This window comes from Camelus ferus, chromosome 34 (genome assembly GCF_009834535.1).
Source record: "Camelus ferus isolate YT-003-E chromosome 34, BCGSAC_Cfer_1.0, whole genome shotgun sequence".
Lineage (NCBI taxonomy): Eukaryota > Metazoa > Chordata > Mammalia > Artiodactyla > Camelidae > Camelus > Camelus ferus.
Window position 1 is genome coordinate 20,446,199 of NC_045729.1, and position 20,458 is coordinate 20,466,656.

Consider the following 20,458-nt stretch of genomic DNA (forward strand, 5'->3'; position numbering starts at 1 on the left):
GGAACCTCCACACTGTTCCACAGTGGCTGCACCGATTTACATCCTACCAGTACTGTAGGGGCTCCCTTCCCGCTGCATCCCCGCCAGCATTTCCTGTTTGCAGACGTCTGGGTGGTGGCTGTTCTGACTGGTGTGCGGGACACCTCACAGCAGTTCTGACTTGCATTTCTCTGATGATTAAGGACGCTGGGCACCTTTTCACGTGCCTGTCGGTCATCTGCATGACTTTGGAAAAATGTCTATTCAGGTCTTCTCATTTTTTATCTAGTTGCTTGTTTTCTTGATGTTGAACTGTATGAGCCGTTTATATGTTTTGGCTATTAACCCCTTATTGGCCACATCATTTGCAAATATTTTCTTCCATTCAGTAGGTTGTCTTTTTATTGTGCTGATGTGCAAAAGCTTTTAAGTTGAACTAGGTCCCATTTGTTTATTTTTTGTTTTTGTTTCCTTTGCCTTAGGAAACAGATGCTACAATTTATGTCAAAGAGTATTCCCTGGCTTATGTTTTCCTCTAGGAGTTTTGCTGTATCTGGTCTTACATATAAGTCTTTAATTTTGAGTTTATTTTACATATGGTGTTAGAGAATGTTCTAATTTCATTCTTTTACAAGACGCTGTCCAGTTTCCCCAGCACCACTTATTGAGGAGGGTGTCTTTTCTCCATTGTATGTTCTTGCCTCCTTTGTTGCAGATTAATTGACTGTAAGTGTGTGGGGATAGTTCTGGGCTTTCTGTCCTGTTTCACTGATGCCTGAGTCTGTTTTTGTGCCAGGACCACACTGTTCTGCTGACTGGCTTTGTGGTGTAGTCTGAAGTCAGGGAGTGTGATTCCCCCAGCTCCGTTCTTCCTTCTCAAGATTGTTTCAGCTATTTGGGGTCTTCTGTGTTTCCATACAAATTTTAAAATTTTTTGTTCTAGTTCTGTGAAAAATGCCATTGGTAATTTGATAGGGATTGCATTGCCTTGGGTCGTATGGTCATTTTAATAATATTAATTCTTCCCATCCAAGAACACAGTGTATCTTTCTATCTGTTGGCGTCATCTTCAGTGTCTCTCATCATTGTCTTACAGTTTTGGGGTACAGCTCCAACGTGCATAGGAAAGCAATAGGTTTCTGTATATTAATTTTGTACCCTGCAAATTTACCGAATCCACTGATGAGCTTGAGCAGTTTTCTCGGTGGCATCTTTAGGACGTTCTGTGTGTAGCATCATGTCATCTGCAAACAGCGACACTTTGACTTCTTCCTTTCCAGTCTGGATCCCTCTTACTGCTTTTTCTTGTCAGACTGCTGTGGCTAGGGCTTTCAAACTATGTGGGATAAAAATGGAAAGAGTGGACACCCGTGTCTTGCTCCTAATCTTAGGGAAAACGCTTTCAGCCTTCCACTGCTGCGTGCGATGTCAGCTGTGGGCGTGCCACACACAGTCTGCACCATGTCGAGGTGTGTCTCCTCTACACCCACTATCTGGGGAGCTTTTATCATAAACGGATGTTGAATTTTGCCCAAAGCTTTTCCTGCATCTACTGAGATAAACACACAATTTTTATTCTTCAGTTTGTTAGTGTGGCATATCACACTGACTTGTAGATACTAATTTTTGCTATTGTGAATAAAACTACTATGAAGATTTGTGTAAAAGTCTTTGTGTGAACATACGTTCTCACTTCTCTTAAGTAGATACCCACCAGTGGAACCTGCTGGGTCATATGATAATTCTATGTTTATATGTGTAAGAAATTACCAAGCAATTCTCTGAAGCAGCTGTACCACATTTCTCTCCCATCAGTAATGTATGAGAGTTTCAGTTGCTCCACATCCTTGTTAACACTTGGTAATGTCAATCTTTTTAATTTCAGCCATTGTAGTAAATGATGTGGTATTTTCACGCTTGTTTCAATTCACATACCCACCTGACGTCCAACAGACATAAAAAGTGCCCAACACAGTTACGGCAAAGTGTAAATTAAAACCACAACGAGCTCTCTCTTCAGAACTCCCAGAACAGCTCAAATTAAAAGGAGCAACATTATATCACGTGTTGACAAGGATGTGGAACAGTGGATTCTCATACATCACTGGAGGGAGGATGAATGGGCACAACTTCCAGAGGAATCCACAAAGCTAAACAAACCCCTGCAACACATGAGGGGCTGGTATAAACCCTAAACAAGTGAGTCATACACCCCGCTAAAGACACGAGCCAGAATGCTCACGGCAACTTGACTCATGACGGTTCAAGCCCAGAAATGACTCAGATCCCATCAGTGGAGAGTGGATGAGCAGACTACAACATGCTGATGCTGTGGCACACCGCACAGCAACGCAGAGGGGGAGGCGACTACAGGACACGACTCACAAGTGCTCAGGGATCAATGCTGAGCATCTCTTTGTTGGCTGTGCACGTGTCTTCTTTTGTAAAGTGTCTTAAATATTTTGCCAGTTTTTAAGCTGGACCATTTGTCTACCCATGACTGAGTTTAAGCGTTATTTATGTATTCTGGATATAAGTGCTACATCAGGTGCCTATGTGTGTGTGCGCGCGTGTGTACAGTGAACATTTTTCCCAGGCTGTGGCTTGCCTTTTAATTTTCCTAAAGGTAACACGTTTATGTGTATAATAGAGGAAGAGAAGTTTTTAATTTGGCAGAAGTTTACTTTTGATTGGGGTAAAATTGATCATTTTTTCTTTTATGGCATATGCTCACAAGATTCTATTTAAGTCTACTGTTGGTGATACCACCTGCTTTTAATCATTTTTAATAATAGTTCATTTAATAGTTATATTTTAGTTGCTTCTACAAAAAATGAAAAAGAGAAAGGATTTCTTGTTTAAGTCTCAGATAAAGTAACTATAGCAGAAGCCTTACTGTTTAAATCGCACAGCCCTGTTTAGCAGGGCCACTGCACAACAGGGACATGACTTCTTCCCGTGTATCAGAATCAAAGCACCAGCTTTGGAGCAGTGAACGAGCTGCTTAAACATCAAGCGTAGTGGCTTGGTAACGTGTTGAAAGCAGTACTCTGGAAAACGTTCTGCAGAACTTACAGCTTGATAAAGAACATTCACACGGATGAAAATTGATGTCTTCCCACGGTCTGTATCTCTTCCTAGAACTACTGAATTCCTCAAGATGAGGATGTGCGCTATTCTCACAACCTGCAGGTATTTCTAGAACTTTTAGGTAAATGGAAGTAGTATCTACATAAAATTAGCCAGGAGGAGCTGAGTAACTCCTATGTAAGCGGCTAACACTAGCTGGTATTTTGAATTTCTACGCAGGAGCCACCTACACTGAAGGTCTGCTCATTGTCTGTTGGCTAATGCTCCCAAAGAAAGACAACTGAAGGCACGGCTATGCCCGTCTGGGTTAAGCTTTGTTGGCCGCCTTGAATAAAGCTAAGCTTACTGGTTGCCTGATGGAAAACAAGGCACCGCAGACATTAATTGCACACACTTAACGCAAGGCATTAACTAAGCGCTGAAGGGAAGGAGAGGGGACCTTACCTTGAAGGAGCCTGCGCTCTGACAGAGAAACTAGGAAAGCATCACACGTAAGGGAACACAGAAGCACTAGGAAGCGCCTGCTGTGCAGTTCCAGACCAGCATCTAGCACGCTAGCCTGAACATATGTATTTATAAATCTGCCCTTTGTGCCAGGAGAGCAAGCTCTAAGAGGAAAGGGCTGGGTCTTGCTCATCGCTGGGCTCCCCGAACCCAGCACAGTCAGTGTCAACCAGGCAAGCATTCAGCGAACGCTCAGTAAAGCCAACACGGAGAGGGGCGAGCTGCAGCGAGAAACCGCGACTGGACAGAGGGCGGCAAAAGCACTGGGGAGATGTCGAGTCTTGGTTGCTTTTGAAATACGATCAAAATTTACCTGGTAGAGGTTGGTTAGGGTAAGGAAAAGAATTCAAGGGGAAAAAAAAGAAGAAACAAGCATGGAGATAAAAGTTAGAGCGTCCTGGGAAAGCATACACTCGTGTCGGGTCAGAAGGCGGGAAGTGCAGGTGCACCAGGGAATGGCAGACCCGCCGCCCAGCTCAGCTGCGGCCCGGCCACAGCGAGCTGCACACGGGGGAGGTGCGTGGTAGGCATTTAAGGTTCTGAGCAGGACAGCGACAATCAGACTTGTGCTCCAGGAAGCCAAATCTAGCGGCGGGTTTGCATGGAGGGAACAAGCCAGATGCAAATGACATGTGTCAATTTGTTAACATTTTTTATTGTGATAAAATGTAAATAACATGAAAGCTGCCATTTTAACTATTTTTAAGCGTACAGTTCAGTGACATTAAGAATATTCAGAATGTCGCACAACCATCACCGCCATCTGTCTCCAGAACTTTTTCATCTTCCCAAACTGAAACCCCGTCTGCCTTAAACACTCCCCGTTCCGTCCTCCCTCAGCCCCGGTAATCACTATTTTCCTTTCTGTCTATGAATCTGACTGTCCTAGCTTTGGCAGCTTGTATAAGTGCACCATACCACGTCTGTTCTTTCCTGAGTGGATTATTTCACCGAGCATAGTATCTTACAAGTTCATCTGTGTTGCAGCCTGTGTCAGAGTTTCCTTCCTCTTTAAGGCTGAGTAATATTCCAGGGTATGTACACGCCATGCTTTCTTTATCCAGTCATCCGCTGGTGGACATGTGGGTCGTCCCCACCTGTCGGCTCCTGTGAACAATGCTGCTACGAACGTTATTTTGCTAGCACTTTGTTGAGGACTTTTTATATCCACATTCAGGAGGGATATCAGTATTTAACTTCCTTTTTTGTATCATCTTTGCCTTGTCTTGGTATCAAAATGAGTTGGGAAGTATTCGTCCCTCCTCTGCTTTCTGCGTGAGATTGTGTAAAACTGGGATTATTTCTCCCCTGAGTGTCTGGCAGAATTCACTGCGGAGACTCCCTGGGCCTGGAGTTCACTTTGTTAGAAAGCTTCTAACTACAAATGCAGTTTCTTTAACAGACATGGGACTATTTGGGTGACTCACTCTTGGGCACAGCTCAGTGATTTGTGTTCTTCAGGGAACTGGTCCATCTCCTCCAAGCTGTCACCGTGCAGGCGCGGAGGAGCTCAGTGGTCCCCGTCCTTTCAGTGTCTGCACAGGCCCGGCCCTCGTTCCCGGCACTGCTCCCTTGTGCCCTCTCTCCTCCTCCCTCGATCAGTCTGGCCAGGGGTTTATCAGCTTTTCTGCCTCTTTTCAAAGAGCCGGTTTTGTGTTTCACTGATCTTTCTCTGTTGTTTCTGTTTTTCATTTCGTTGACTTCTGACCTTATTCCTTCCCTTCTGCCTGTTTCGGGTTTAATTTGCTCTTCTCTTTCTAGTGTCTTAAGATGGAACCTGAACTCGAGACCTTTCTTTCCTAAAATAAGGATTGGATGCTATAGATTCCCCTCTAAGCCCAGTTTCGGCTGCATCTGACGTGTATTTCCATCTCTATTCTGCCCAAGCGGTCTCTAATTTCCCTCCCTCTTTGACACGTGGGTTATTTAGAAATGTGTCGCTTATTGTCACAATATTTGGGAATGTTCCCGACATCTTTCTGTTACTGATCTCTAGATCAACTCCTCTGTGGTCAGAGAGCATACGTGGTATGATTTCAAGTTCTTTAAAACCCTGAGGTTTGTTTTATGACGCAGGATAGTTTACGCTGGGACTGTTTCGTAAGCCCTTCAGAAGAGCATGTATTCCGCTGCTGTTGCCTGGAATGTTAGATAAATGTCAATTATGCCAAGTTACCCGACGGTGTTGTTCAAGTCTTCCGTATCCTTGCTGTTTTCTATTTATTCCACCAATTACAGGAAAGTGGAGTGCCGAAGTCTCCAGGTGCAATCGCAGATTTTTAATTTCCCTTTTCGGTTTTACCACTTTTTGTGTCACACATGTTGCAGTTCTGCTGTTGGGTGCAAATACACTGGTGACCGTTACGCATTCTGAGCGAACCGATCCTTTTACGACTATGGGACACACCTCTTCACCCCCGGTAACTTCCTTGTTCTGTCGTCCACCTTGTCTGACAGTAACGCTGCCACTCTGGTTTCCTTTTAACTAGCATCTGCACGGCACGCCTCCCAAGTTTTTGCTTTGTTGGAACCTCCTTTCTTGCCTTCTTTCGGATGATCTGGAATTTTTTTATTATTCAATTTTAACTTACCGACTGGTTCTGTCCCTGCAGTTTTTGAAGTGGTTGTCCTGGGAATCACGGTACTACAGGTTTTCCTTTATCACTTCCGGCAAAATGTAAAAGTTTACAGCTCTCCCCCGCCCTTAACGCTAGTTGTCACGCACGTCACACCTGCAAACACTGGACCCCTCCCGACAACGCTGTGACTTCTGCCTTCGAGCGCTGTCTGTATTTTAAAGCATCTGAGGGTAGAAAACGAGTAAGTCTGCTCTATTTGCCTGAGTGTGTGCTATTTCTGTTGCTCCTCCTTCGTCCTGCGGCTCGACCTTGTCTCTGGTGTCACTTTCTTTCAGTCTGAAGAACTTCTTTAAGCGTTTATTTTAGAGCAGCTATGCCGACGAAAAAACACCTTAAATTTTCCTTTATTGTCTTTATTTTACCTTCATTCTTGAGAAGCGTTTTCACTGGAGAGCGAGCACTAGGTTGACAGTTCTTTCAGTTCAGCACTGCCTTCCAGACGCCACGGCTTCTTAAGAGAAATCTGCAGTTGTTCAGAACAGCAGCCTCGCATATGTGAAGTACTCCTTTCCTCTGGTCGCCTTCAAGGGTTTAAGTTTTGTTTTGTTTTAAATCTTCTGCTCCGATGCTTATGGGCATGGTCTTCTTTGGGTTCGCCCTGTTTGGGGTTCACCGAGTTTCTTGAATCCACTTATTTGTGTCTCGCCAAATTTTGAAAGTTTTCAGCCATTAGTTCTTCATTTTCTCCACACCAGTCTTTTTCTCCTTTTATGGGACTCCAGTGACACAAATCCAGACCTTCTGATGCTGCCCCACAGGTTTCTGAGTCCCTGATTTTGTTTTTTTAAATCTTTTCCTGTACGTTCTCAGGTTGGATAATGTCTGCCGATGTCGCTTCGCGTTTCCCGGGTCCGCCTTCCTCTGGCATCTCCACTCTGCTACTGAGGCCATTCCCCGAACACCGCATTATTCAGTTACAGTTTTTCCTTCTTTTAAAAGCTGAAGCATAGTTGACTTGCAGTGTTTCAGACGTACAGCAAAGTGATTCAGCTACAGATCCTTCTTTTCAGATTCTTTACCATTATGGGTTAATACAAGATACTGAATACAATTCCCCGTGCTGTACAGTAGGTCCTTGTTTTCCATCGGTTTTTTTCATATCACTTCTCTGCTGAGGATTTCCATGCTCCCACTCATGTCTGAGTACTCAGCTCCACCTCACAGAGCACAGCAACAGTCACTGTCCGAAAGCCGCTAACAACCCCAGCCCGCAGGGCCTCTCGGGGCGGCCATCTGCTGGCAGACCTTTCCTGAGAGCCGGTCAGAGTTTCCTGGTTCTCTGTGCAGTCAGTCACTTGTACCCTGGACACTCTGACGACGCTGTGAGGGCTGCAGCACGCTGCGCTCTCGCGTTAACTTTCCTGCAGAAGCAGCGTTTCACCCGGACACCGCTGTGGTGTTCGTGCGCTGGTTTTAGCTGACTTAGAAACCCAGCCACCAACAGAATACTGTTTTTATGAGTGTGTTCTGATATGCAATTGTATTTCTAAATTTATACTTTTATCAAAATAAAACTTACCATTTTAAATATCAAGTACAGCCAGGTTTTAAAACAAACAGCAGGACCACCCCCTGGACAGGACAGTCCTCATCACTGCTCCCCACAGCAGCCTCTGTCCACGAGCTCCTTCTGCCCTCCACTCACTTCCCACCCAGCTTTCCCTCTGGCACGTACTTCTCTTTCTCTACACATCACGTATACGCCGCTTCTTGACTTTCAAAAAAATCCACCGAGGAGGGCTCGGCTCTCACGCTCACATTCGCACACACAGGTCTCCCCATCCTTCCAGGGCAGGTCATTTCACGTTCGGTGTCCATCACTGAATTAGGATTGGCAGAGCCACATCAGGTACTATGATCCTATTTCCTTTCTTGAACAACATTAATTCCCAGGAATTAAGAATTGCCTCCTTCTCTCCCCCCTCTCAGTTTTTAATGTTCTTATATCATCACCAAACTCACTTAAAAAGGGCCTGTAATGTCCCAGTGGAGTCAAGCAATCCGCTACTATCAGCTGTAAATCCTTCCTCAGACGTGCTTCCCGAAGCCCCGCACCTTTCGACTGTAATTCCGACAGACTCCTCTTTAGCTGAGTTGCACAGGGGTCACGCTGGGACTGCTCTTCACCACTGCTCTCTGAGGTCCCTCACCTCCAACCTGTGCTGGGACCCCCTTTTCCTGGAAGGCCTGTGTACCAGCTGTAACAGCCCAAGTCATGCTCAGTAGCACATGAGCCCCACACCTCAGTGGCCTACACGGACAAAGGTTTATTTCTCACACACATTACCTGTCTGTCAGGGGTCATCTCTGTGCCACGTCATCTTCATTCCAGGACCCAGGCTGGCGGAGCAGCCTCCGCCTACACACCGTTAGTCATCACAGCAGAAGGAAGAGAGACATGGCCAATCGCGAGCTCGCTCTTCCAGCGTCTGCTCAGAAGTGACACCCATCACTCCCACCCACGTCCACTGGCCAGAGCAATCCACACAACCACACCCGAGTCCAGAGGGTGACTGTGTGCCACCACTGGCGGGGTCAGTGCGGGGGAGGGGCCGAGTCACACGGCCCAGTCCGACGTCAGCAGGGCAGAGACGCCGTCCTCTGCGGGGAGGCAAGGGCAGTAACCGTGAGACCAAAGCTGTCATAGCGTGTCTTCTTCCTTCTGGTTCAGTCCTTCATCTTTTTGTGAACTCTGTCCTCCACCCTTGTGGGTTTATATCTTTTTTTATCTCTTTACTATCATTTAAGTATGTCCCATCTGTCATGTTGAGCCAAAAGTCTACCAACCAATTGCTTTAAAAGGGAAATTCTAGGACAGTGTCTATTTCAAAGACGAGTAATTATCATTCTCATCCAGTGTACCATTTTCCATTGTTTACAGCAGTTTTTCTAGGTCCTACAAATGTCAATAGAGGATTTAAACTGTATTTCTTTATGAATACAAAACTACCCAATAAGGTAAATTCACTTTAAAATTGAGTTTTCTAAGACAGCTTTGATCCTAACTATCTTGATTTTTGCCTTTTCTGATTTGCTCTAAGCTCCAAGCTTGTGTTTGCAATGAAATCAAGCAGCTCAAAAGAATTTCATTTTAATCCTGTAACCACAGACAATAATACAATCAACACAGTGGCCCAGCTCTGAAACGACGGCTGCTGCCTGTAACTTACCCTCAGTGTTACGATACACCTGGGGAAGCACACTGCTAAGATGCATCTCACATACCAAAACCTTATTTAGTTTTGAAATGGCAAACACAGCAAACAGTTGCTAGAGGGTAATACTACACAAGAAACGGTCAGATTCAGCTTTTTGTTACATTAGTTTTTATTTGATATTCCTCTTTCTAATAACGGAGATACAGTAGAGTCTCAACTTAAAAAAGGAAACGTGCAGTTCAAAGGCTGTTTCCATCTCAAAACAGTCATGGACACTCATCAACTGTATAATCCCTTCGACCTCAGGTGTCTCAATTATACAACAAGAATAACAGGGTTTCCAGGAAAAAGGTTTAAGAATTAAATAACCCACGTACAGCCTTGACGGTGCCCGGCAGACAGTAAACGCTCACGGAACAAAAGAATTTCTGTCCTCATTTAACAGCTACCTCATCTACTTCTAAAGCTCGAACAGGTCAAATTCTATGACAACCAGGTTTAAACCCTAAACCCTACAAACCCTTTAATGTAAAGAATTATAAAACCATATGTTTTGTCTTTGGGCAAAATTCAAAGTTACTTATTTATTAAACACCTTTTTTCATTAAATGAAGGAAGTCTGAGGTTCTCACCTCTTTATTTTGCTCTTATAAACCCATCCAGGTCTAGAAAGGGATAGTTATCCCCGTAGGTACTAATTCTAACGCAGTGAATACAAAAACCTCACCACAAGCCTGTGTCCACTCTGCCTCCTGAAATGCCCAAATCTGGCCTAGGACATACTGGCCAAAGTGAAACGCCAGGCCCACACAGAGACCTTCACTCTACAGATCTTAGGGTGCAGGGTCTTAAAAGCCAGTCCTGAGTGAAGCTGGGGCCACTGTCCAAAGGATGACAAATGGATTTACGCAGCATCAGGGAATATGTAAACCGCGTGCAATTACTACATAAAGAATCAGGATTATTTAGAAATATTTGAGAGGTATTTGACACTCTGAAAACACCTGGGGTAAAACCTTCTAGGAACCTGTGATGTCAGAGACTGAAAAGGCTTTTGTAAATACACTCAACTAAGACCAAACGACTGTCTGCAAAGTCAAGCCACGCCAGTCGTCAAAGTGGAAAGAAAGCAAAATAAACTCAGAAAGGTGCAGATCTATTCTTTTCCACTCTTTGCTGCTCAACTGATTTCATTTCTTGCTCATGGAAATCCATCAGAAGCATGCCTCAACCTGCACCTGCACTGAAGAGGGGCGGGGCACAGCTGGTGGAGGGAAAACAGGGGCCTGCAGTCAGGGCGGCGGGTCTCCGCCAGGGCTGCCGCCTCCCTGAGACCCGGCCTCCTCACGTGCAGACCAGCAGGGAGACCGCCCTCCGAGGCTGTGACGGTGAAATGCAGTGAAGTAAAGGGAAGGGCCCGTAACAGCGCCGTCCAACAGAAGCAGACGAGAACCGCAAACAGGAGCCACATGCACAGTTTTAAATCAAAAGTAGAAAAATGCAGGTGAAATTAACTTTAATAATATATTTTATTTAAACCAATATATTCAAAATATTACATTTCACCTGGTAAATTAATAGAAAACTACAGAAACTTTTCACTTTTTTTATACCAAGTCTGTGACAGTCGGTGGGTCTCTGACACTCACAGCCCAGTCCAGCCCAGCCCAGCCCAGCCCAGCCCAGCCGTGCCGCGTGCTCCACGGCCGCACCCGCCGTGCTGCCACCCGGGCCCGCGGCCCGGGCCCCGGCGGGGCAAGCACCGCCTGCAGAGCCGGGCAGACAAAGCCCGAGGGCCTCGGGAAAGTTAGTGTTAAATCAGCCTCACTGAAGAGAGTGTGTCCCACACCACTTGGTGTGACACTTAACAGGCGGCACTGCAGGGAGAATTTTAAACACCCGTACCAGCCAGACTAAGCAATCCAAAGTAAGCGACCAGAAATTATTGTAACCACTAATCACCTATTTTATGCTTATTTTTGTGGTTATTTTGTTTTCCTTAGGATCTGAATTATATATTAATCTGACATAGAATCTAGTAATCTTAAAAACAGAACAAATAACCTGACGTAACAAGCAGCACACAAAAAATCCAAACAACTACGACCTACAAGTGCCCAAACTGCACTTTCCAGCTAAGAAACAGGAACAAACAAAATCTCTCTATGTTACTATATGCTGTGAAATGTGTTTTTCACTTCATAGCAAAGTCATACTATAGTTTCAACAGCTTTCATTTTTTTCTCGTAAAAAATGTAACTGTATTCTCTAAATAGGTGACACCTATCACGACAACCTGGTCACGTGTGAATAGAGTGGCAGGCGTGCACAGCATGAAAATGATGCCACACAGCTACTTCGCAACAGTCCAAGGGGCCGAACCCTTGAACACCACCTGCATCACGCTCATTGCTGAGGCAGCACTGAACGGCACGCAGCAGGCAGGCTCTGTGCCCTGAGCTCTGGGCGGGGGGCGGCACGGAAATGCTCTCGGCCTGGGTCTTTCTGGGAGTCAGCCCGGCACAGGGCCCGGCACCCGCGCCCTCACCCACCGTCTGTGGGCTGCCCGCCCGTCTGACAAGGACCATGCTGCTGCCTGATAGGACTTAAACTCAGTGACCTAGACTCTCTGGATTTGATTTTCCTTTTACTACATATCCACAAGACAGTAGCTGTGAAGACAGGCCGCTCCCTCCAGCCTCTCAGCGCATGCTCAGTCAGAAGGGACACACGGGCCGAAGCGCTGACCCAGGACCTGTGGTACCGCCTGGCTGGAGGCTCGCCCCCTCCAGCCCCCCAGCCCCACTCAGGTGCCGGCACACGGCGGCCGAGTCCCACCAGCACATGCACACCGTCTCTGCACAGACCCCCTAGGGAAGAAGCTAGCCCTCCCAAGGCATGCTTTTCCCAGCTAACCAGTGCCCCCCATGCCACCAGTCACAGACACAAGACAGCGACAGTCACACGCGGTCCCCAGCCGCGCTCAGACAGACTCACATCTGGCGTTTCTGTAGAGGAGGAAGGGGTCCTGGAGCAGGAAATCCAGGTCTTTCGTGATGGGCTCCGTCCTGTTCTCCATGCTCAGCCTGTTCATGATGGTGAAGCCGTGCTTGGGAGAAGCTGACCTAGCACCCGCCAGGGCGGGGACAGAGACAAGCCGTCAGGGCAGAGCGTCTCAGGGCTGCTGCACGCAGCCACCCCGTCCCCATGGCCACCTGTCTCCCAGGCTACGCCAGGGAGTGGGATGTGGGCGTGCGGCCACCACCGATGCTCTGGTAAAACCAAGCCGCACTTCTTTTGCGCGTGTGCACCGCCTGCCCCCTGCCTAGGCCGAAAGCGCCTTTAAGGCAGGGATGGTAACTATTTTGTACAAAATTACTGACAGACACTTTTAAAGACTCCTGACAGTTAATAGAGCGTTCATCACAATTACATAAAGAACTTTTTCATAGAGAATGTTAGTGTTGGTCTGAAATTGAAAGCTGCCCAATTTCTTAGAGAAATGATTTCACTCTGGTCAGTGAACTTGGAGAAGATATAAGTAAAAGTTTACACAACTTAGAGCAAAGAGCAGATATTTAGTTTTCTTCCATATAAAGCAAACAGCTTCACAGATAAACTACTATAAAAGCCTCCATCCATAAAAATGGGACATTTAGTGACTTTCCATTTTTCATTTCATTCAAGAAACTTTCAGTGCCTCCTCTGGCAGGCAGAGAGCCCAGGTTACACAGAAGCGAACGTGCCTAGGTGCGCCTGTCTACCGCCGGGGGCCTCTGCTGACACAGGAGCGCACGTGCTCACAGGCGGGACAAGCCGCAGGACCGTGACTCGGGCTTGGGCTCAGGGTGGCCACCCCACAGAAACGCAGGGCTCCGCAGGAAGGAAAGGGGGTCATGTCTCACTTGTATTTCACCTCTAACCATTTGATGCGATAAAGAAGTAAAATGCAGCTACATTACCACCTGCGGGCTTCTTCTGAGGCCTGCGATTTAAACCCTGACGGCAGGCGATCCTTGCCGACTTTGCTTTACTAAGAAGGCAGGCGGCGGCCATGTAATCAATACCAGAATAACCATGCCAATCATGTCAACTGAAATTCTGGGGGAGAAGGCTGCTTTCTGACGGCTGGCCCTCTGGAAATCACCAGTGGCTTAATCACATTACAGAAAGACAGACACGGGAGGAGACAAAGGAAACATGTAATTTTAAAATGGGATTAGGTGTTTTTACACCGAATCAGAGTCTGATTCTTCCAGGGCTTCATTATCACAACAGGACCGATGGTGGGGTCTCCCTGATGGTGGGGCTGCTCTCCATCTCACAGTGCACAGAGCAGGCTGGGGGACACATGTGCCAGCTCTTCTAAAGCAGCACTGACAAGTCAGAATGCACGCCGGCAGCCCCATTATCTGCACCCAGACCCCCTCCTGACTCCCACAGGCTTCCGCCGTCCCCCACCCAACAAAGGCCTCACACACCAGGCCCGGTACTGGATGGGGGGGCGGGGGGCCTCTTATTCCTACACAGGTAGTTTGGGGAAGCGATTAAGGGACTAGGGAAGGACTTGCTTCTCGGTTTAAAGGTCTGTGTACCCGACAGCTCCAGCAGGGACTCAAGAGTATATTCAGAAGTACTTGAACATGCAAACCTACGTTTGTTTCAGTACAAAAGAGAAGGTACCTGCATACCCTGCTAGTCTTCCGCACTCAGCCCCACTAACCCCTGCAGTAAGTCAGCAACGCGCGGTAATAACACACCTTCTCCCTCACCTCTCAGAAGAGCGACGCTTGTGGGAAGCAAATGAGAAGGCACACCCTGTGCCTGGCTTCCCTCCCACTCACCAGAACCCCAAGAGCAGTGCACACTCCACTGAGGATGCTCTCGGGGTGCATGTCCTGTGCCTCTGGATGTTCTGGAACAGACTGTAAACTACTCATCCGCTGGCTCCGGGGCACTCCCGCCATCTTGTGAGGAAGCCAAGCTCTTCGGGCTGCTCCTGCTCCCCAGCCTCACTCACCCACTGCTTCCCCTCCGCCCACCCGAGGCCCCTCTGTCCCTGCCCCGGGCCCGCAGCGGGTCTCTCTGAGCTGCTCTAGCTCTGCCTGTATCTCTGGGGCCGATTCCTCTCTGCATCCTTGCTGGCCCTAAAACCCAACCTTTACCCCCATCAGCGTCCTCTCCTTCAAAGAACACTTCTCTCCTGGTTCCAAAGACCAAATAAATGCAGATGACTCCACACCCTGTCTCTGTCCCTGCCCAGTCCCAGGGGCCTGGGCGCCTTCATCTCAATGCCCCACAGTCACTCCAAAATCATTATTTCAAACTAAAACTAAAACTTATCCTCAAAGCAGATCCTCAACCTCCTGTCTTTCTGCTCCGCCGGTGATCCTGTCATTCTCAGTTTTCCAGTCCAAAATCTCAGCGCCGCTGCGAATACCACCGTTTCCTCCACCTGCAGTCTTTCCATCAACCCTTCCACCTCCGCTTCTGTCATTCTGCTCCACGTTCTCAGCATCTCTTACCTGCTCCATCTTCCCAGTGTCCTGGTGACGCTAGCACCCTGCCTCTCCCCATACGTCCTGCCACCACGCCACGACACCCCCGACTAGGAGACCTCCCAGACTCCCCACTGCTGAGAAGACAGAGTGCAGAATCCTCAGTCTGCTAGTCCAAGTCACAACACCTCTCCTCCCTCACTGTCAACCTCTAACTCCTATCAACCAGTATAAACCCTGCACCAGAGTCCACACCGTGGCTTGTCTCAGAAGGCGGACAGGGTTGTGTGTGTGCGGGCACCCTTCCTGTCTCCTCAGTGAAGCCGCTGGCCTCGGGAAGGCGAGCACCAGGCCTCTGTATCTTGTCCCTGTAACCCATGGGCGGCGGTGGGCTTTAGCTGTGACACCTCAGATGTATAAAAGGTTTGGCTGTTAAGACAACATACACACTACAGATCTCTGTGCACGTGTGATACTAACAATTTCTGATAAAAATTACCCCCAAACATGAATTTATTAACCCTATCCTGAAACATCTTCTATTAACTATAAATGGAGGCCTCAGACATCTTTCAGTTCACGCTTCTTTAACGAGTCAAGGGGTGGGTGTGACCAATAAAACTCCCTTCCAAATACTGATTAAATAAGCCAGTATTCTTAATAATGTGCTTCAAGATCCTTGCCAATGCACTGTATGCAAACACTTCGTACCATTCATTTGAATTAAAGAATATTTAATACTGATTTTAAAAGAACACAAAGATTTAAGTTCACTTATACTGAAGGTTAAACTGTATTCTGAAATTAGTATTCATCACTATACAGATGACACTATCCAGCACTCCCTTCCTTATGTCTACTGATAACTTCAAACTAAGATCCCATTACTTCACTCCTCCGAAATAAAACTGCGCTTGAAGATGGGTGACACAACAGAGCTAAGACAGTATTTCGAAGACTGTCCATTTCTTTATAAAACTAAAACACTCTTACCTTGTGTAAACAAATAAGGTTCCTTCTACATCAGTCTTTTCCTAGAAAAATAAAAACAAAACAAAGAGCAAAATATGTCTATTCTCTTCAATAGGAAGCATTCACAGGAGAGAACATAAACTTCTCAGAGGACAGGAATTCCGTCCGGCTTCAGTGGGCCCAGTCTCTGTAACGGGAGGGCAACCCTCAGGGGAAGGAAGGAGGAAAGCAGCTTTCCCGCCAGGTGCGGCCCTGCTGAGCAGGCAGCAGGGACCCTCTCCTGTCGCCATTTACAAAGGAAACCATCACTATCTCCCTTTACCAAACACAGGGACAGCAGCACACCTCTGGCTGAACAATAAGAAAGTGAAAACGCCCCGGGGATTTCACTGGAAAGAATCACAGCGACTGTGCCGTCTTTCCCTCCACCCCTGACCTGCAGAAACCACTGGTGTCTGCCCTTCACCCGCCTCTTCATCTCTGGTTTCACTTTCTCCTGTCTATCCTGTCACCCGGAGGGCAGAGGCTCTGCCGGTAACTCTTTGACGACGACACACAGGGCGCAACGATGCCGTCGTTTTCTGACAAATGAATCACCTCCTGCGTGCAGAATATTTAGAGTCAAGTCTGATCTTTGAAATAAAGTTACTAAGCTCAGACTCAAGAAATCTGCCTGAGAGAAACTGGGAAAGGTGTAAGGCTAAAAAGATAAACTATCGCTTCACTGGGAAAGGCTCTTGTCCACCTCTACCAAGGCTGGAGCCCAGGCCCCGATGAAAATGTTCAGATACTAAAAAAAAAAAATCTAAGTACCCATTTGTCTGATTAACTAGTAATCAAATTACTGTAACTCAGGGTTTAAAATGTATTTTTGCTCTTCACATGGTTTAATTTCAGCATTTTATTTAACCTCTTAATATTTTGTTATTTACACATCCATTACCAAAGTTATTCAAAATTTAAGTACTCAGTAATTTTGGTGAAAATACTCTTTTGCAGAAGCAAAAGTGTGACATTAAAATGATAATTCTGAAAAGGCACACAAAACATTGGAAGCCTGCTCCTTCCTTTCTAGGCCCGAGTAATCCATTGTCCTTAAACTGGATTTACTAGTAAGTAAAGTGATCACTTCTACGAAGACAAAGCACTTCCCTGTCTTCCAGCATTTGACCCTGCACTGATCACCCCAGAGATCCAAACCAGGGCGTTCAGAGATCAGCACACAGAAAGGGGGTCGCTTCTGGCCTGTTTCCCTTCTTCCTTAATGAAGCAGGAATAGAAATTACCTTCTCCTTCAGGGGAAAAAAAAAAGACTTTAATGCCCAATTTTAGTTTTGAAAAATCCAGAATCAGAATTGTGAAAGGCATCATGCGTCTCCTGAAATTATCCTCTAACTCAAAATAAGCAATTCTTAGTTTACTATTCCACATCTCAGCTTCTCTACTGAAGAGTTAACCAGCTTACACCAATCAGATCTTTTGATGAAGAATGTACTTTTCATCAAAGGCTCTATGACACCTAGATAAAAAGGGCTTAGGAAATGTAAATTTGTGATTTATTAGGGCTGAAACAGCTCAAACTCACGCATTTTCTCTGTCCCTCCATAGTTACCAAAGGGTAAGCAGGTTTTTTTTTCCGTCTGGGCAAAGCCCAGGTTTGGGGGTCTGGGGAACAGTTAAAGCTAAATTTTATTAGATCCTCCTTAGGCCCTCCAACTAAAGAAGACTTTCATTTTAAAGTAGTAGTTCACAGTTCTGGGGGATTTCAGCTTAAATTTTAAAAGTACAATTCAATGACTTAATATTATACTCTATTATAAAATCTAACAAGTGCTAAAAAACTAAGTAGTTCAAAATTTAAAATAAAGTGGAATGGAAAATAGTGCTAGTTTGCAAATTACTGAGACTTGGCACACTATTTGACACTTCTGAAACAACATAACCTGTATCTGAGTATCCTGTTAAAATAGTGAAAAAGTAAATCTCCATTTACCCTCTAAGTCTGTCTCTCCCGATCACGGATGTAGCACCTGAGTCACCTAAGAAGCATTCAACAAAATCATACGCTTGGGCCTCGTATCCAGAGACTCCCACTCGGTGGGCTGCGCTTTTTAAAACTCCAGATGATCTTGACACACAGAGCTCACACCACTAGCTAGAAACAGCGGGACACTAGTCACTCCAGGGCAGTTCCTCAAGCTCAGCAGTTCTGACATTCGGGCCAGGCGAACCTTGGTGGCGGGGGCCTGTCCCAGGCATCGCAGGACACTAGCAGCAACCCTTTCCTCCACCTCCGGCTGCCCGTAACATGCTCCCTCTCAGAGTGACAACCAAAAATGTTCCCCAGACCCTGCCAATGTTGCCCCCGGGCAAAATCAACTCCAGCTGAGAACTCCTGCACTGGGGGCTGGGAGGGAAGAGTAACGCCAGGGTGAGACCCTTCAGCTGACACACAGGCACTGTGGGGGACTGGGCTTCCCTCTCAGTGGGATGTAGGTCTCATTCCAAAATTCCTACTCCAGTCCTGACATCGTCTTTCTTAATCCTTCCTTAAAACATTTCTTTCTCTGTCCACCCCTGATTCCTCCCTGATGAGGCCATCCTTCATCTATTTCAGTGTAATAAGAATTCCTCTCCTTCGGGTCCCATCGGCTGCATTTCTCCTCTGCCCTCAAGAATGTCCTGGATACTTTTACTAGGTCTATGTTCAACAGCTCCTGACTGGTGGCACATGGAGATGGGGTGGCAATTTGTTTTTCCCGAGCAACTGCTCTGCAGCCAAACTAGGTCTCTCTCTCTCTTTTCTTCGGGCTACCACAGCCTTGAAGATTAGCACTTTGAAAGAATGCCTTTTACTGAGTGAATTATGCGCTGTCTGAAGGCAACAAGTCCAGGAAGCAGGAAGGCTTAACTCCTGTAAACAAGGACCTGCGACCCTGGTGCCTTCTGCTGTGGCTGGAGCGGGAGGGCTTGGCCGGGCGTCTGATAACCTGCAGCTATTCTAACGCGCGTGTCTCGCGGATCCCGTCCAGAGTCTAGAGGGAACAACTGTTTGTTACTCGAGAGCAACGCGCTCCTGGGCGTGGTAACGTCTCAGACTCCCCCAGACTCTCTGGGGTCAAGTGAGCTCAGAGAACCACACACCGCGGCCCCTCGACTCTACTACAGGGTTTCCTCCATGAGTCGGGACTCTAAGCCTTTGGCGTATTTCTGCTGAGCAGCGTAACGGCCACGCGCAGAGGAGCTCTGCACCGTTTTAAGTTCCACCACGGCGTCGCTCCATGTCCCTCAGTCAAAGACCCGGGCGACAAGCTCCCCCGAAACCAGGGAGAGGCGGCCCCCTCGCCCCGTCTTGTTTCGTCGGCCTCCAGTCCCTGCCCCGTTTGGGGAAAACCTCCCGTGAACTTCCTCAGCTGCGGCCTGGGGCCGAAACCGCTCTCCTCCCTCCCGCCGTGGGGGCCGCTGCCCAGCGTCGTCACTGTCGGGAGGGCCCCTGGGTTGGGGGGGGGGGCGGCATTACTGCCTGCAGGGGGCCCGTGGCCGCATAAGGGCCGGGGGCGGCGGGCTGAGGAGACGCGCGAGCGTGTCCAGCCGGGAAGCCTCCCGGCGGTGCGCGAGCCCGAGCGCCTGGCACCGCCCCCCGGGGCTGAGCTCTCCGCGCTCTGCGGCTTCCGCCAAAGCCGCGGAAGCGCGGCCCGAAGCGGGCGGGCCGGCGTCGCGGGGACTCCGGGGACGCGGGGGAGGGTCCCCGCGCCCCGGCCCGGCCCCGCCCGCACGCTCGCCCGCACGCACCCACTCGTTGGCCCGGTGGCCGAAGGTGTACAGGGCCACCTGGCTGGCCACGTCCACGATGCGGCTGATGTAGGGGTCGTGGCGCCGGAGGGCCGCCAGGCTGATGTCGCGCCCCTTCCCCGCCTGGCCGCCCGCCGCCGCCGCCGCCGCCATCTTCCCGTCGGCCCGCGGGGCGCGGCAGCCCTCTGGGCAGAGCGCAGAGCGCGCAGGCGTCGCTGGTCGATGGCCGCGCCGCGCCCCCGCGATCGTTGCTACGGCAACCGCACGCCGGCGCCCGCGCGGTCCTGCGGCGCCCGGGGCCGCGCGGAGCGCGAGCATCCCGCGGGCCCGAGCATCGCCGGACGCCGGGCGCGCGTAACTGATAACGATAATCACGAACACGCTTCAAGCGTGCGCACCGGACAGGGAGGGACTGCGATTTCCGGAGCGCGGACACCCGGTGGTTCTCAAAGTGCTGCCCTCCACGCCCTGGGGGCTCCGATTCCGTTTCAGGGGGTCTTCCGGGTCAGAACCGTTTTCACGGCAGCCCTAAGACGCACCTGATTCGTGCACCGTGCTGACTTTTGCACGGAAGCTGCAAAAACCAGGTGGGAGGAAGTGCAGGTGTCTTAGCATGCATCCAGGCGAGCACCGCGCTCTACAGGCCAGTGTCACTGGACAGGGTACGTGAAGGCAGAAAAATTACTAATTTTATTACATTTCAACCCTTGGTACACCCTTAAAATTCCGTGTGAAAAATAGGAGGAATGCATAAAGCACGTGTGCTGAATTCTGAGGTGCCCTGTTTGCCTCCAGGAAGACACTTGGGTGCTTGAGATGCAAGCTG

General features: G+C 48.3%; 1 protein-coding gene across 2 annotated transcripts in view; it reads right to left on the bottom strand.

Moving 5' to 3' along the window:
* Positions 1-19,963, bottom strand: part of DCP1B (decapping mRNA 1B) — a 43,963-nt gene extending 24,000 nt beyond the window's left edge. Inside the window, exons 1-3 of one of the 2 annotated variants that reach the window (XM_032473288.1) lie at positions 19,633-19,963; positions 15,862-15,902; positions 12,368-12,495 (exon numbers count right to left, since the gene is read on the bottom strand). In XM_032473288.1, coding sequence (XP_032329179.1) covers positions 12,368-12,495; positions 15,862-15,902; positions 19,633-19,950 — 487 coding nt within the window. In that variant the 5' untranslated portion in view covers positions 19,951-19,963. The remainder of the gene's footprint in view (positions 1-12,367; positions 12,496-15,861; positions 15,903-19,632) is intronic. The other variant, XM_032473289.1, reaches the window with a different exon arrangement.
* Positions 19,964-20,458: the final 495 nt, after the last annotated feature.